Genomic DNA, 15,835 nt, shown 5'->3' on the forward strand with positions numbered 1-15,835 from the left:
AAGCTCCACCACCCTTTGCTTACTTACTGCTTTGGGTGAACGGAGAAGCACAAAACATGTTTTAAACAGTTGCCATGTTGGCCACACCCCCAGATGTCCACCCGTGCATGCAAATATGCATATCTGGTCATCTTAGAATGTTAAGATTGACCCCGTGCAGGCACACAAGCCATCTTGGGTGGGGAAAAAACATGGGCAAAGTCAGTTGATGTTATGAGTAAGACCTGTTAACTTTTCTAATGTTTGTCATCTAGTTCCTATGGTGCCTTCTTTCTCGATGCTCCTTAGTTATTCTTTGTTTTTGCCAAACTTCTTACTATTACTAGTTTGTGTTTGATTCTTTATTAACAATTACATAAGTATTAATTGTCAGGTTATTTTGTGGTTAAGGTATGGTGTTCGGTGTTTTAGTCGTTCTTTGTTCGCAGTTAAGGTGTCTCTTCAGATGTCATCATTGTGAAAATACAAATTGCTGTCACAAATTAACATTTTATATATAACATTGTACCAATGGTACATCAGAATGTTAATTTCTTTGTATTTTCAGCAACTCAAGGAGCAGAAAAATGCTGGGACCAGAACTAATGAGGTAACATTTGTGGTGCCGCTCTTTACATTGCTTCCTCAGATTTACTGAGAAAACTATCTAATGTACCCTGATAAAGGGATACCTGATCTGTGAGTAAAATTAAAACTATTAATTGTCATTACCTGTTTAGTTACTGTAAAGCATATTGCCCTATCTATCATGTGTAGTATTATTTTGTCCCTCACACTCTGAAAGGAGATTATAATTGCTGCAGTGGCACTTCTAGTCTTTTAAAAGCACCATATGTACAGGCAATATCTATAAAATAAATATAATATCCTGTGTCCTTGCAGAAACAAAATACATGCCATTAAAGAAGAAAATAGAGGGCAAACTTGACCCTAACATAGAAAAAATAATCTCAGATTGTTATACGTCTTTGAGATGTGGTCATTTTTGCTTTGTCGGTGAGATGGCATCTTTATGAGTAACAGATGCAATTGCATTAAAAGTGCCTAAAAACATTGATCAGTCCTTACCTGGAACTAAGCTTCCCTTCTAGCTCCCTCTAATTTGTTGCGTTTTCAGAAGTGAAAATGGGTTTCTAAATAAGTGACGAGTAAAGAGTTTAATTAAGCAGTCTTCCTAGTTCTAACTGCTTACATCTGAACTGAATAATAACTTGGTCTCGAAAGGTAATGTATTCTACCATCTCTCACTTTCTTTCTTAGAACAGTGAAAGTTAGTGTGATTTTGCAGCTTGCAGAAAATTATGTATTCTGTTATAGAGCTTGCCTTTAAGGATCTCCACCCATCTCTGTGAATTCTGTTATTGTGCTGGGTAAATGTTCCTTTCATGCTTTTATCACCTCAGTTTCCTTCTGAACATCTTCTCTTTCATGTAGGGTCCACTCATCGTTACAGAAGAGCTTCATTCCCTCAGTTTTGAGACACAGTTGTGCCAGCCTGGTTTGGTGATAGATTTAGAGGTAAGCCATTTCGTAAATTGATTCAAATTTACATAATGTGCATTTGAATTCATACTTATTGATTTTTTTTAAAGCTAATTAATGTGTCTTTTAAAGATAAATAATCTCTTATCATGATGATTCATAGCTACTTTCTCATTTTTAGATAACCTCTCTGCCTATTGTGGTGATCTCAAATGTTAGCCAGCTTCCCAGTGGATGGGCCTCTATTCTGTGGTACAACATGCTGACAAGTGAGCCCAAGGTATCTTTCCCCATCCCTGCTGTTAAATAAGCTTGACTTGAAAGTAATGTTCTGTTTGTGCCTTTTGTTTAAACATTGTTTTCTTTGTAGGTGTAATGCAAACATAGGATATCTGATAGAGACTTCTAGTTGCAGATTCCTTACCATAGAATTTCCCCCAGGCGTCAGACTGGATCCAGAGATTTTTCTTCGAGTAATACCCTTGCACGATGGTAGGTGGTGTCGGTCGACTCCGCGGGCGTTGTTGGCGTCATAGTCGCCGTGATAACTTCGGGAGTAGTATATAAACGTCGCCTACACGCAGTGACATCAGTTCTATTCTTTCCGCGCCACATGCTTATCTGGAGAAGACCTACCCTGGTCTTTTTTTGACCGACTTCGACCACATTGTCGAGATTTTGTGAGAACTTTTGGTGCATCAAGGATGTCCACAAAGACTGGTTTCAAGCACGATGTCGGTGACAGATCCTCATCGGGTTTGTCTGTGGTGTCTCGAGCGTGACCACGACCCGAAGTCGTGCTCAGAGTGCCGGGCCATTCACCCGAAGGCTTTGAGGGAGCGGCACTCGACTCCTCATAAGTCACGGTCTCAATCGAGACGAAGATCTCAAGACCGTTCGCGGAGCCATCACCACTCGTCTTCTTCTGAATCCTCGGGTACAGGTAAGAAGAAGTCAAAGAGATCTCATCGCTCTCCGACTTTGCCCCGTCGCTCGGCTGACGCGACGCAGGAAGAGCGTCGGCGCTCAAGGCCTCAGTCCTCGGAGCCTGCGTCTGGGTCGGCTCCGTGTTTACCCAAGTTTCCCGAAGCTGGAGCAACCCCCGCCCAGCTTAAAGAGTTCTATGAGTCCATGCACCTCATCTTTGGGCAGACCGACCCAGATACAGCGCCTACGGGCCCAAGGGGTTCGGTTGAGGGGCCTTCGGGTTTCGGCTTTGGCTCCGGGTACCGAAGTCACCTCCGGATCCGCTCGCGGATCTGCACTGGCACCAGTCGCCCCCTTGAGACCTTCCCCGGTCGATTGTTGACGCTCCCGACGTCGGTAGTGCCCACTATCAACGTTGACCCGCTCCTTATCCCTGATGACTCTGAGTTGGAGCGCCGTCGGCCGACGCCGCCTTTGTCTTCGATGGGGCCTATTCGCCCCAGGTCAGATTCTGACCCTTTTTCCTATGGGTACGAATTTGGGGAGGGATTGGAGGGGTACCTGGACCCTCATGAATACCAGGATGATCCATCTTTGGTCTGGGCTCAGGAATTGGGAGACGCCAGTGGCCTGGATACTTCTCCTGATGCTGGCATGCTGTCTCCTCCTACCGTGGCTAGGGCGGAGGGAGAGACTTATGGTATGGTGGTCAGTAGGGCAGCTGAGGTCCTTGGCCTTGAGCTTCCTACTGTAGAGGTCAGGTCTAATCTCCTGACGGAGGTGCTTCAGCCTGGGGCTTCCACTTCAGAACCCATTTTGCCATTCAGTGATGCCCTCACCGATGTCCTTTTGGGTACCTGGTCCAAAGCCAACACAGGGGCTCCTGTGAATAGGACTATCGCACGCCGCCATCGGCCCGCTCCGAACGACCCTAAATTCCTGTCCCAACACCCCACGAGTCTTGTCATCCAGGCTTTCTCTTCTTCAGGCGCATTCCCTTCTGCACCCCCAGAAAGGGAATCAAAAAGGCTGGAACAGTTTGGTAAGAAGTTGTTTTTCTTCCTCCAGTCTCGCTCTGCAGTCTGTGAACACTGCATGCCTTGTGGGCCGCTATACCCACTCTTTCTGGGATACGGTTGGCAAGTCTGGCTGCAGATACTGGAGGAGGCCTGTGCTATCGTCTACCAAGCTGTGAACGATGGGAGAGATGCGGCAAAGTTCACAATCCATTGTGGGCTGGACACGACCGATTCTCTGGGCAGATTGGTTGCTACGACGGTGGCCTTGAGACTCTGGGGATGTCCAACAGTTACTTATGGACATGCCCTTTGATGGCTCCTGTGTCTTTGGAGACAAAGCAGACTTGGCCTTGAAGAGATTCGAGGATTCCCGGGGTACGGCTCGGTCCCTTGGTCTTTCCTCTGCCCCTCGCCCCCTCAGTCCGCTTTTCGCCCCTTTTGTGGCCATGGAAGGGGCTCCTTGTCGCATCCTCCACCCAGCCACCGTGCCACCCATGCTGTCCAGCATCTGCGTGGCCAGGGACGTGGAATCCCACGTGGGTGTGGGACAGGGAACTAGAGATCTCCACAGTCCGCCTCAGCTGCAGCCTCCAAACCCTCCTAGTTCGTCCCCTCGTTCCCATCCAGTTGGCAGCAAGGTTCGCCATCACCTGCCCCACTGGGAATCCATTACTATGGACAGATGGGTTTTGCAAATCGTTTGAAAGGGCTACTCCCTCCCTTTCGAATCTGCTCCACCAGCCATGCCTCCATCCTTCAGTCGCCTCCCGAGGAACATTTGGCACTTCTCTGCCAGGAAGTCGCATCTCTCTTGGCCAAGGGACCTATAGAAAAGGTCCCTGTGCCCAAAGTAGATCGTGGTTGTTATTCCTGCTACTGTCTGGTGAGGAAAAAGGACAAGGGCTTACATCCTATCCTAGACCTTCAGGACCTGAACCACTTCCTCATGAAGGAGAAGTTCAAAATGCTCACCCTGGCTCAGGTTCTGTCTGCCTCTGATCCAGAAGACTGGCATTGGACTTGCAGGACGCTTATTTCCACATCCCCATCCTGCTAGCACATAGATGTTACCTACGATTCGTGGTAGGTCACGAGCAGTTTCAGTTTACCGTGCTCCCCTTCGGCCTTACCCGCGCCCCTTGGGTACTCACGAAAGTGATGGCGGTGGTTGCAGCTCATCTTCGCAGGTTAGGGGTGCCAGTCTTCCTCTACCCCGACGACTGGCTATTGAAGCCGCACTTGCCCCAGAAAGTCGTCTCTCACCTTCAGACTCCGGCAAACCTCCTGCACACGAGGGGGTTCACTATAAATGTGCCAAAGTCACACCTGTCACCCTCTCAGACGCTCCCTTTTTTCAGGAATCTCTCTGACATGGTCCAGATCTCGGAGGGGACTGCAAAAGACCTGTAGTGGTGGCTTTCGAATCCACATTGGGTCCATGGCAGATCCCTTTCCCTTCCCCAACCAGATCTCTCTGTAGTGATAGACGCGTCACTTCTGGGTTGGGGCGGCCACATGGGAGAGGTGAAGATCAGAGGCCTCTGGTCTCCGGCGGAGTCTGGGCTCCATATCAATCTTCTGGAGCTCCAAGCGATCAGACTTGCGTTGAACACATATCTTTCCTCTCTCAAAGGGAAAGTAGTGCAGGTGTTCATGGACAATACTACTGCCATGTGGTACTGCAACAAACAGGTCGGAGTAGGGTCCTGGACCCTTTGTCAGGAGGTTCTACGCCTCTGGACATGGCTGGAACAACAGGGCATTACCCTGATGGTTCAATATCTGGCGGGTTCCCTCAAAGCCAGAGTGGACAAACTCAGCCGTCGATGCACATCCGATCATGAATGGCTTCTCCATCCGGAGGTGGCACAAGCTCTCTTTCAGCAGTGGGGAGAGTCTTGGTTAGATCTGTTCGCCTCCACCGAGAACGCGCAATGTCAGCTGTTTTGCCCGTTGGAGTTTCCAAGGCGTCACTCGCTCGAAGACGCTTTTCATCTTGAGTGAAACTCCAGTCTCCTTTATGCCTTTCCGCCTATACTACTTCTGCCCAGAGTTCTCAAGAAGATCAGGAATGACCTGGCCCAAGTCATCTTGGTGGCTCTGGACTGGGCACAGAGAGTCTGGTATCCAGAGCTATTGAGCATGTCCATCGATCCTCCACTCAGACTGCCTCTTCGGGCGGATCTTCTGTCGCAGCAACAGGGGACGGTTCTTCACCCGAACCTGTCCAACCTCTGCCTTCATGCGTGGAGATTGAGCGGCGACAGTTTACGACTTTTGATCTTCCACCTGAAGTCTGCGATGTTATCTTGGCAGCCAGGCGTCCCTCAACCAAAACTGTATACGCCTGTCATTGGAATAAATTTGTGGCATGATGCAGCAACAAATCTGTTGATCCCCTCTCTGCATCTCTATCCGAGGTTCTTCTCTTCATTCTTTCTTTGGCCCAGCAGGGCTCTGCTTTGGGCACCCTTAAAGGGTATTTATCTGCCATTCGTCCTTCCTTAGGTTACCCGATCAGCCCTCACTTTTTAAATCTCCTATTGTAAGTAGATTTCTAAAGGCCTCACCCATTTATTTCCTCCCACTCCATTTATCATGCCTAAGTGGGACCTCAATCTTGTCCTTACTTATTTTCAATGTGTACTCCCTTTGAGCCGATGCACGATTGTCCCTTGTGGCTCCTCACCTTCAAAACATTCTGTTCGGTGGCATGTGTAGCTGCAGATACACATGCTGTGCACAGTCCGCCGTCTGGTGTTGGGTCGGAGTGTTACAAGTTGTTTTTCTTCGAAGAAGTCTTTTCGAGTCACAAGACCGAGGGACTCCTCCTACTTTGGTTCCATTGCGCATGGGCGTCGACTCCATGTTAGATTGTTTTTTTTCCGCCATCGGGTTCGGACGTGTTCCTTTTCGCTCCGTGTTTCGGGTCGGAAAGTTAGTCAGAATCAACTGAAAATTTGTCGGTATTGTTTCGTTCGGTATCGGGTTAGATTAGAATCGACACCGAATCTTGAAGAGCTCCGGTAGCCCTTCGGGGTAATTTCGATCCCCCGTCGGGGCCTGGTCGGCCCGACCGCGTGCAACATTGAGACTGATGGAACGGACCCCGTTCCGATTCTGTCCTAAATGCCACAGTAAATATCCCTATACAGACCAACATTTGGTCTGTAACTTGTGCCTGTCACCCGAGCACAAAGAAGAAACGTGTGAGGCCTGTCGAGCGTTTCGGTCGAGAAAAACGCTCCGAGACCGAAGATCCAGAAGGTTGCAGATGGCGTCCACGCCTACAGGACAACAACGGTTCGAGGAAGAGGGAGAAGAAGAAACATTCTCCATCCATGAATCGGATTCCGAAGAATTCGACGTCGAAGAAACCGTGAGTAAGACGTCGAAACAAGCATCACATAGAAAAATAGACAAAGCCCAGGGGACGCCACTGCCGACAGGCCATGGCTCAACCCATAAAGTAGGTGACCGCCCATCGGCACCGAAAAAGGGCGAGCTGGTGCCGAGATCGTCCGACTCAGGTCGAGACACAGGCACGCAGCAATCTCGGGAACGAGAAACTGACGCAGAAAAGGGTCGACACCGAGACAGCGGCACCGAAGCTGCTCAGCACAGAGATAGCGGCACCGAAGATGGTCGACGCCAAGAAGGTACGACACCGAAAAAGAGGAAAATCTCTTCGGAGCCGAAAACAACAAAAGACACGGTTTCGGTGCCAAAACGCCCAGCAACCGAACCGAAAGCCAGTTCCTACTCAGAGGAACAATCACTGTCCTCCCAACTTCAAAAACACAGATTTGAGGAGGAATTACAAACAACAGCTGTAGATCACACGCAAAAGCGGATCTTTATACAAAGTGGTACAGGGAAGATCAGCACCCTTCCCCCAATCAGAAGAAAAAGGAAACTAGATTTCCAACAACAAGAAAAAACACCACAAGCAAAAGTGGTGAAGAAGGTAACTCCACCACCCTCTCCACCACCGGCAACTCATATATCACCGGCACAGACTCCGTCACAATCACCAGCTCATACCACCATGAGCCAAGATGACCAGGACGCATGGGATCTCTATGACGCCCCAGTATCGGACAATAGCCCTGAGTCGTACCCCACTAAGCCCTCACCACCTGAGGACAGTACAGCGTATGCTCAGGTGGTAGCTAGGGCAGCAGAGTTTCATAACGTATCACTACATTCAGAGCCTATCGAGGATGACTTCCTTTTTAACACCCTGTCCTCCACCCATAGCAATTATCAAAGCCTTCCTATGCTCCCGGGAATGCTAAGGCACGCTAAACAAATCTTTAAGGAGCCAGTTAAAAGCAGAGCAATAACCCCAAGGGTGGAGAAGAAATACAAGGCACCACCCACAGACCCTGCTTTTATTACATCACAACTGACACCAGATTCAGTTGTCGTAGGAGCAGCTTGTAAAAGAGCCAACTCGCACACATCAGGCGACGCACCACCTCCAGACAAGGAGAGCCGAAAGTTTGATGCAGCCGGGAAAAGGGTTGCAGTACAAGCTGCAAATCAGTGGCGCATCGCCAACTCGCAGGCACTCCTTGCGCGATATGACAGAGCCCATTGGGACGAGATGCAGCATCTCATCGAGCACCTCCCCAAAGAATTCCAAAAACGGGCAAAACAAGTGGTTGAAGAGGGACAAAACATATCCAACAACCAAATCCGTTCTTCTATGGATGCAGCAAATACAGCTGCAAGAACTATAAATACTGCTGTAACGATAAGGAGGCACGCATGGCTGCGCACATCCGGCTTCAAACCTGAGATACAACAGGCAGTGCTCAATATGCCGTTCAATGAACAACAATTGTTTGGACCAGAAGTGGACACTGCAATTGAAAAATTAAAGAAAGACACTGACACAGCTAAAGCCATGGGCGCACTCTATTCCCCGCAGGGCAGAGGCACATTTGGCACATTTCGCAAAACTACTTTCAGAGGAGGGTTTCGAGGTCAAGCCACACAAGCCAGCACCTCACAAACAACACCGTCTACCTACCAGGGACAGTATCAAAGGGGAGGTTTTCGGGGCCAATACAGAGGGGGCCAATTCCCAAGAAACCGGGGAAAATTTCAAGGGCCCAAAACCCCTCAAAACAAGCAGTGACTCACAAGTCACTCAACCCCTTCACACAACACCAGTGGGGGGAAGACTAAGCCAGTTCTACAAATCTTGGGAGGAGATAACAACAGACACTTGGGTCTTAGCAATTATCCAACATGGTTATTGCATAGAATTTCTCCAACTCCCTCCAAACGTCCCACCGAAAAAACACAAGATGTCCAAACAGCATATAGACCTTCTAGGACTAGAAGTTCAAGCATTACTGCAAAAAGACGCAATAGAATTAGTACCAAAAACACAAAAGAACACAGGAGTTTACTCACTGTACTTTCTAATACCGAAAAAGGACAAAAGTCTGAGACCAATATTGGATCTCAGAACACTAAACACCTACATCAAATCAGACCACTTTCACATGGTCACGTTACAAGACGTAATACCACTACTGAAACAGCAAGACTACATGACAACGTTAGATCTAAAAGACGCGTATTTCCATATACCGATACATCCCTCGCACAGGAAATACCTAAGGTTCGTATTCGAAGGAATACATTACCAATTCAAAGTGTTGCCATTCGGAATAACGACAGCACCAAGAGTCTTTACAAAATGTCTAGCAGTAGTAGCTGCACATATCAGGAGGCAGCAAATACACGTGTTCCCGTACCTAGACGATTGGTTAATCAAAACCAACTCGCTAACAAAGTGTTTACACCACACAGATTATGTTATACAAACCCTTTACAAACTGGGTTTCTCCATCAACTATGCAAAGTCACATCTTTTGCCGTGTCAAACACAGCAATACTTAGGAGCGACAATCAACACAACAAAAGGGATAGCCACTCCAAGTCCACAAAGGGTTCAAAATGTTCACAAGGTGATACAAGCTATGTATCCAACACAAAAGATACACGCAAAGATGGTCTTAAAACTCCTAGGCATGATGTCCTCATGCATAGCCATTGTCCCAAACGCAAGATTGCACATGCGGCCCTTACAACACTGCCTAGCATCACAATGGTCACATGCACAGGGTCACCTTCTAGATCTGGTGTTGATAGACCGCCAAACATACATCTCGCTTCTATGGTGGAACAGTACAAATTTAAACAAAGGGTGGCCTTTCCAAGACCCAGTGCCACAATACGTGATAACAACAGATGCTTCCATGACAGGGTGGGGAGCACACCTCAATCAACACACTATCCAAGGACAATGGGACGTACATCAAAGAAAGTTTCATATAAATCACCTAGAATTGTTAGCAGTATTTCTAGCGTTGAAAGCATTCCAACCAATGATAACCCACAAATACATTCTTGTCAAAACAGACAACATGACGACAATGTATTATTTAAACAAACAGGGGGGAACACACTCGACACAGTTGTGTCTCCTCACACAAAAAATATGGCATTGGGCAATTCACAACCACATTCGCCTAATAGCACAGTTTATTCCAGGGATCCAGAACCAGCTAGCAGACAATCTCTCTCGGGATCACCAACAGGTCCACGAATGGGACATTCACCCCCAAATCCTGAACACTTACTTCCAAATTTGGGGAACACCTCAAATAGATCTATGTGCAACAAAAGAAAACGCAAAATGCCAAAACTTCGCATCCAGGTACCCACACCGGCAATCTCAAGGCAATGCTCTATGGATGAATTGGTCAGGGATATTTGCGTATGCTTTTCCCCCTCTCCCTCTCCTTCCATATCTAGAAAACAGATTGAGTCAAATCAAACTCATACTAATAGCACCAACATGGGCAAGACAACCTTGGTATACCACACTACTAGACCTCTCAGTAGTACCTCATGTCAAACTACCCAACAGGCCCGATCTGTTAACACAACACAAACAACAGATCAGGCATCCAAAACCAGCATCGCTGAATCTAGCAATTTGGCTCCTGAAATCCTAGAATTTGGACACTTGAACCTCACACAAGAATGTATGGAGGTCATAAAACAAGCTAGAAGGCCATCCACTAGACACTGCTATGCAAGTAAATGGAAAAGATTTGTTTGTTACTGCCATAATAATCAAGTCCAACCATTGCATGCATCTCCAAAAGATGTAGTAGGATATTTACTACATCTACAAAAATCAAATCTAGCTTTTAATTCCATAAAAATACATCTCGCAGCAATATCTGCTTACCTGCAGATTACTCATTCAACTTCCCTATTTAGAATACCTGTCATTAAAGCGTTTATGGAGGGCCTAAAGAGAATAATACCACCAAGGACACCCCCTGTTCCTTCATGGAACCTCAACATTGTCTTGACAAGGCTCATGGGTCCACCTTTCGAACCCATGCATTCTTGTGAAATGCAATACTTAACGTGGAAAGTTGCATTTCTCATTGCGATTACATCTCTAAGAAGAGTAAGTGAAATTCAGGCATTTACTATACAAGAACCATTTATTCAAATACACAAAAATAAGGTAGTTCTAAGAACCAACCCAAAATTCTTACCAAAGGTCATCTCACCGTTCCACTTAAATCAAACAGTAGAATTGCCAGTGTTCTTTCCACAGCCAGACTCAATAGCTGAAAGAGCACTACATACATTAGACATCAAAAGAGCACTAATGTACTACATTGACAGAACAAAACTAATTAGGAAAACAAAACAACTATTTATTGCATTTCAAAACCCTCATACAGGAAATCCAATATCAAAACAAGGTATAGCTAGATGGATAGTTAGGTGCATCCAAACCTGCTATCTTAAAGCAAAGAGACAGCTGCCTATTACACCAAAGGCACACTCAACCAGAAAGAAAGGTGCTACCATGGCCTTTCTAGGAAATATTCCAATGAACGAAATATGTAAGGCAGCAACATGGTCTACGCCTCACACATTTACTAAGCACTACTGTGTAGACGTGTTATCTGCACAACAAGCCACAGTAGGTCAAGCTGTACTAAGAACTTTATTTCAAATTACTTCCACTCCTACAGGCTGAACCACCGCTTTTGGGGAGATAACTGCTTACTAGTCTATGCACAGCATGTGTATCTGCAGCTACACATGCCACCAAACGGAAAATGTCACTTACCCAGTGTACATCTGTTCGTGGCATTAGTCGCTGCAGATTCACATGCGCCCACCCGCCTCCCCGGGAGCCTGTAGCCGTTTGGAAGTAATCTTCAACATTTGTACATTTGTAAATATATTACTTTAACCTTCATTTTGTACATACTTATTCATTCCATTGCATGGGCACTATTACTAACATACACAACTCCTACCTCACCCTCTGCGGGGAAAACAATCTAACATGGAGTCGACGCCCATGCGCAATGGAACCAAAGTAGGAGGAGTTCCTCGGTCTCGTGACTCGAAAAGACTTCTTCGAAGAAAAACAACTTGTAACACTCCGACCCAACACCAGACGGCGGACTGTGCACAGCATGTGAATCTGCAGCGACTAATGCCACGAACAGATGTACACTGGGTAAGTGACATTTTCCTTCTTGTTGCCATTATCTCTGCTCACAGGGTGGGTGAGCTTCAAGCCCTTTCATCTAAACCTCCATACTTGTCTGTGCACCCTGACAAAGTGGTGTTGCGCACTAAGGCTTCTTTCCTTCCAAAGGTGGTTACGCCTTTTCATGTAGGCCAGTCTGTCACCCTGCCTACTTTCTACTCACCCCCACATCCTTCTCATGAGGAGGAGAGAATCCACCGTCTGGACCCAAAAAGAGCGTTGGCGTTCTATCTTAATCGTACTAAAGATTTCAGGGTGGACGATCAACTCTTTGTTGGGTATGTGGGTGCGAAAAAAGGGAAGGCGGTGCAAAAGCGTACCATCTCTCGATAGGTGCTTCTTTTGATCAAAATGTGCTACGCTTCGGCCAAAAAGAAACCCCCTTAAGGCTTGCATGCTCATTCCACCAGAGCAACTGCTGCTTCCACTGCGTTAGCACGCAGATTTCCTGTCCTGGATATCTGCCAGGCAGCTACGTGGGCATCCCTGCACACGTATGCTAAACACTACTGCCTGGACAGTCAGGTCTGTCGGGAAGTCTACTTTGGTTTGGTCCTAGTATGATCTTGGTTTGCAGCCCACCACTGAGGATGGCATTGCTTGGGTATCTATTCTAAGGTAAGGAATCTGCAACTAGAAGTCTCTATCAGATGTACAAGTTACTTACCTTTGGTATTCTGGTTGCAAATTCCTTGCCCCCCTCCTCCCCGCTTGCAAACTTATTTCTACGGTCAGGGATTCCCCTTTCAGGTCCTTAGCTCAGGCGCACCAATCTCAGTGTTCTTAGCATCTCTGCGATTTGGCGTGGAAAGTCGTTAAAAGAAACTGACATCACTGCGCGAAGGCGGCGTCTATATACTACTCCCGACGTCATCACAGCAACTACGACATCCGCGGAGTTGACCGGCACGCAAGGGTATTGCTCGAAGAAAAATCTCCGGATCCAGTCTGTCGACTGGGGGAAATTCTGAGGTAAGGATTCTGCAACTAGAATATGTCTCTACCAGATATTTAATTACCGAAGGTAAGTAACTTGTACATTAATGTGCGTAAAATGGTTCTCTGTCCTTTTATTGAATGCCAGGCATGTTTGCATGATCCAAATCCACTTTGGTTGAAGTGATTTTTCTGAGATAATTGTGACTTAAGATGTGTGTGGTTGGCTAGCTTGCCGTTCCTGCCAGTTGGTCCTCTGTCTCTACACCCATGTTGATATTCCCTTGATGAGTTGTATCCTGTTAGGAAATAAAATATTGTCATTTTGTGATTTCTGCCCCGTATATTTATTGTCAAATGCCTAGGGCACTAATATTAGAACAATCTTTTTTTGTAGGTCTTATTCAGTACACTAGCCATTATACTACCTTGAATATTTTGTCAAGGTGCAAATGCTTTCTTTAAAGGCTTTTGTTTGGGTCCTGGGACAGTCGTTTGTTATGTGACAATATGTGTGGTGAATACTGATGTTTTCTAGAGGCCTCACATACAATAGTGTTAAATTTAGAAAGCAAGTTATTCCTTACTCACACTTGACTTTCCAGTGGCAGTATAGTTGTGGCGCCTTAGCTTACTCTAAGAGGTGGCAGTAGTAGTTTTAGACTCAAATGCAATATGGCACACTAACACAGCCATTCAGTGTTCTGTAAAATGTATTAGAGGGTTACCTCTTCATTAATAATTTGGTATGCAAGACTGGCTGTGCTGCTCTGTTGTTCTGACCCTGTGTAGTTGAATTGCCAGCAAATATGTACAAAAGCCCACATTACCCATTTCAACAGGAGCTAGATCCCCCACTTAATTTCAAGTTTAAAGTCAAAGTCCTCAAACGTCCAGCAGCCAGTTGATAGGACAAGAAGAGATGTTATAATCTGAGGATGAAGTGTGTTTGTGGGCTGATAGACTGGAACTTGACACATTGGGGACACCATTGTCGCAACTGGTTTCTGTTTAATGCATGAGGACTGTGTGCTGATCTGGAGCTACAACCCACAACAGTGCCCCTGCGGTGCCAAGCCTCAACATGCGTGGGTATGTCAGAATGTTCCTGTCACAGTCAATGTAGGAGCACTGTGGGATTGGAGGCTGGAGTGAGCAGTAGGGACTAGTAAATTGTATTAGTGTTAGGAGTGAGCCACAGCTTTTAACATGTATAATGTTGTGACCTAAAGACACTCGTTGGTCACATGGTTTAAGCCAACAGTCCACTAACATAAAACCTTGGCCTAAATTAGTAAAATCTAGATACAGAAGAAAATACTCTGTATCCATCTGTGTCTTGAAATAGACAGAAATCAGAGAGAATATAGGTTCAACATGCTCACAGTTCTGGATTTTGCCTCGGCTGCCAATCAACCACTGGTAACATAGTAACTTTTTATGTCAATTCTGGTCATCCGCATTCTAGTCCTTGGGGCTTCTCAATGACTCACTTCATGTAGACTTTATTAAGCGGGCCTTGCTCTGATCTACTTTATAAGAAGCCAGCTGATCCCCTCTCAATATTTTCCCCCTTCCATAATTCATAGAAACTGTGATCACCACCACCATTAACCCTTTAAATAGTGAGGGACTCATCAGATTAATTGCTTAAAAAATGAAAAAGTTGGTGCAGGATCCGAGCATAGGTGTCATATTAGATGAGGTACTGACTATATGACCATGTCAATGAAGTCCCTAGCAATTCTAAATTGATATTTTTTCAGCTGAATTATAATTCGCATAGAATGTATTTCACCACTGACCTTTAACATATTGTAGAATGGTAAGATATTCAGCAAAGGTCACAGAAGTCTGGAGGTGGGGCAGACTTCTACTTTATGACATGGAATTGTTCACTCAAGTAATGAATTCAGGCCAAGGAACTTTGACCTAAATATGCCTGCTGTGTATCATCTCAGAGGAAAAGGGTACAGTTGGTTATGGTCTCAGAGCAGGCTTTCATTTTAGGCTGAAGGGAATATAGTCCAGTAGCGGCTCGTGGGGCTTTGAAGGGGCAGGGTGGTGCAGGGTGGAGGTGGGGGGGTGAGCTTCTCTCCTGCAGGCACAGGCTCTCAGCCTGCCCTGTGGCCAATCCTGATACTGCTCAGAGCAGCATTAGGATTGGCCTCCCAGGCAGAGTGGGAACCTGTGCCAGCACTCTGTTGCCGGGCTGGAGAGAGCACAGTGTGCATGTGTGTTTGGCAGGCCTGAGAAGGCCAAACATACATGCGTACTGAGGGGGGTACTTTGGTCATTCCCATCCATGGCGGTCATCCCCAATGCCTCGCCCCTTTTACCAGTATCCAGGTACCCCTCCTCAAGTCCTCTGGGGTGGGCATTCACAGTGCATATGCTTCTGAAGGATCCTCCTGCCCAGGATGAGCACTGCAGTCTGCCCCTCAACATACAAGTCTACCGTTGGCTAACAAAGAATGGAGTAGTGTTGGCAGCTCTGTTATGCCACTTGGTGTACTGTAGGAAAGGGGCATGTAGTCAGATTTGAAATGAGGAATGGAAACTGCCTCAGCCATGAACATCCAAAAAGACGCTGTCTTCTAGATAGTGAGAGAAGTGCAAATTCATAACCTTTTTCAGAATTCTTATTTGTAAGGGCAGAAGTGGATTAAGGCATTGTTTTCATATCAATAGGGTCCGCATTGTGTTTTTTTCTGTAGGGATGTGACAGTGACTTATTTAATACAATTAGGAACATAAGTGCTCACTATTGGGAGATTAAGACTTTAGGAAAAGAATTGGGACTACATTAGTGACTTCTTTCTTTAGATGAACAGGATGGGGTCACGAGGTGACA

The 15,835-nt window shown here is 46.3% G+C and overlaps 1 protein-coding gene across 8 annotated transcripts in view; it reads left to right on the forward strand.

The window, feature by feature from the left end:
- Nucleotides 1-15,835, forward strand: part of STAT1 (signal transducer and activator of transcription 1) — a 533,280-nt gene that overhangs the window by 284,247 nt on the left and 233,198 nt on the right. For all 8 annotated transcript variants that reach the window (XM_069225879.1, XM_069225877.1, XM_069225884.1 and 5 more), the window contains 3 exons: nt 548-589; nt 1,435-1,518; nt 1,664-1,762. In XM_069225879.1, the coding sequence (XP_069081980.1) occupies nt 548-589; nt 1,435-1,518; nt 1,664-1,762 (225 nt within the window). The remainder of the gene's footprint in view (nt 1-547; nt 590-1,434; nt 1,519-1,663; nt 1,763-15,835) is intronic.

The sequence above is a fragment of the Pleurodeles waltl genome, chromosome 3_1 (genome assembly GCF_031143425.1).
Source record: "Pleurodeles waltl isolate 20211129_DDA chromosome 3_1, aPleWal1.hap1.20221129, whole genome shotgun sequence".
NCBI classification, from domain to species: Eukaryota; Metazoa; Chordata; class Amphibia; order Caudata; family Salamandridae; genus Pleurodeles; species Pleurodeles waltl.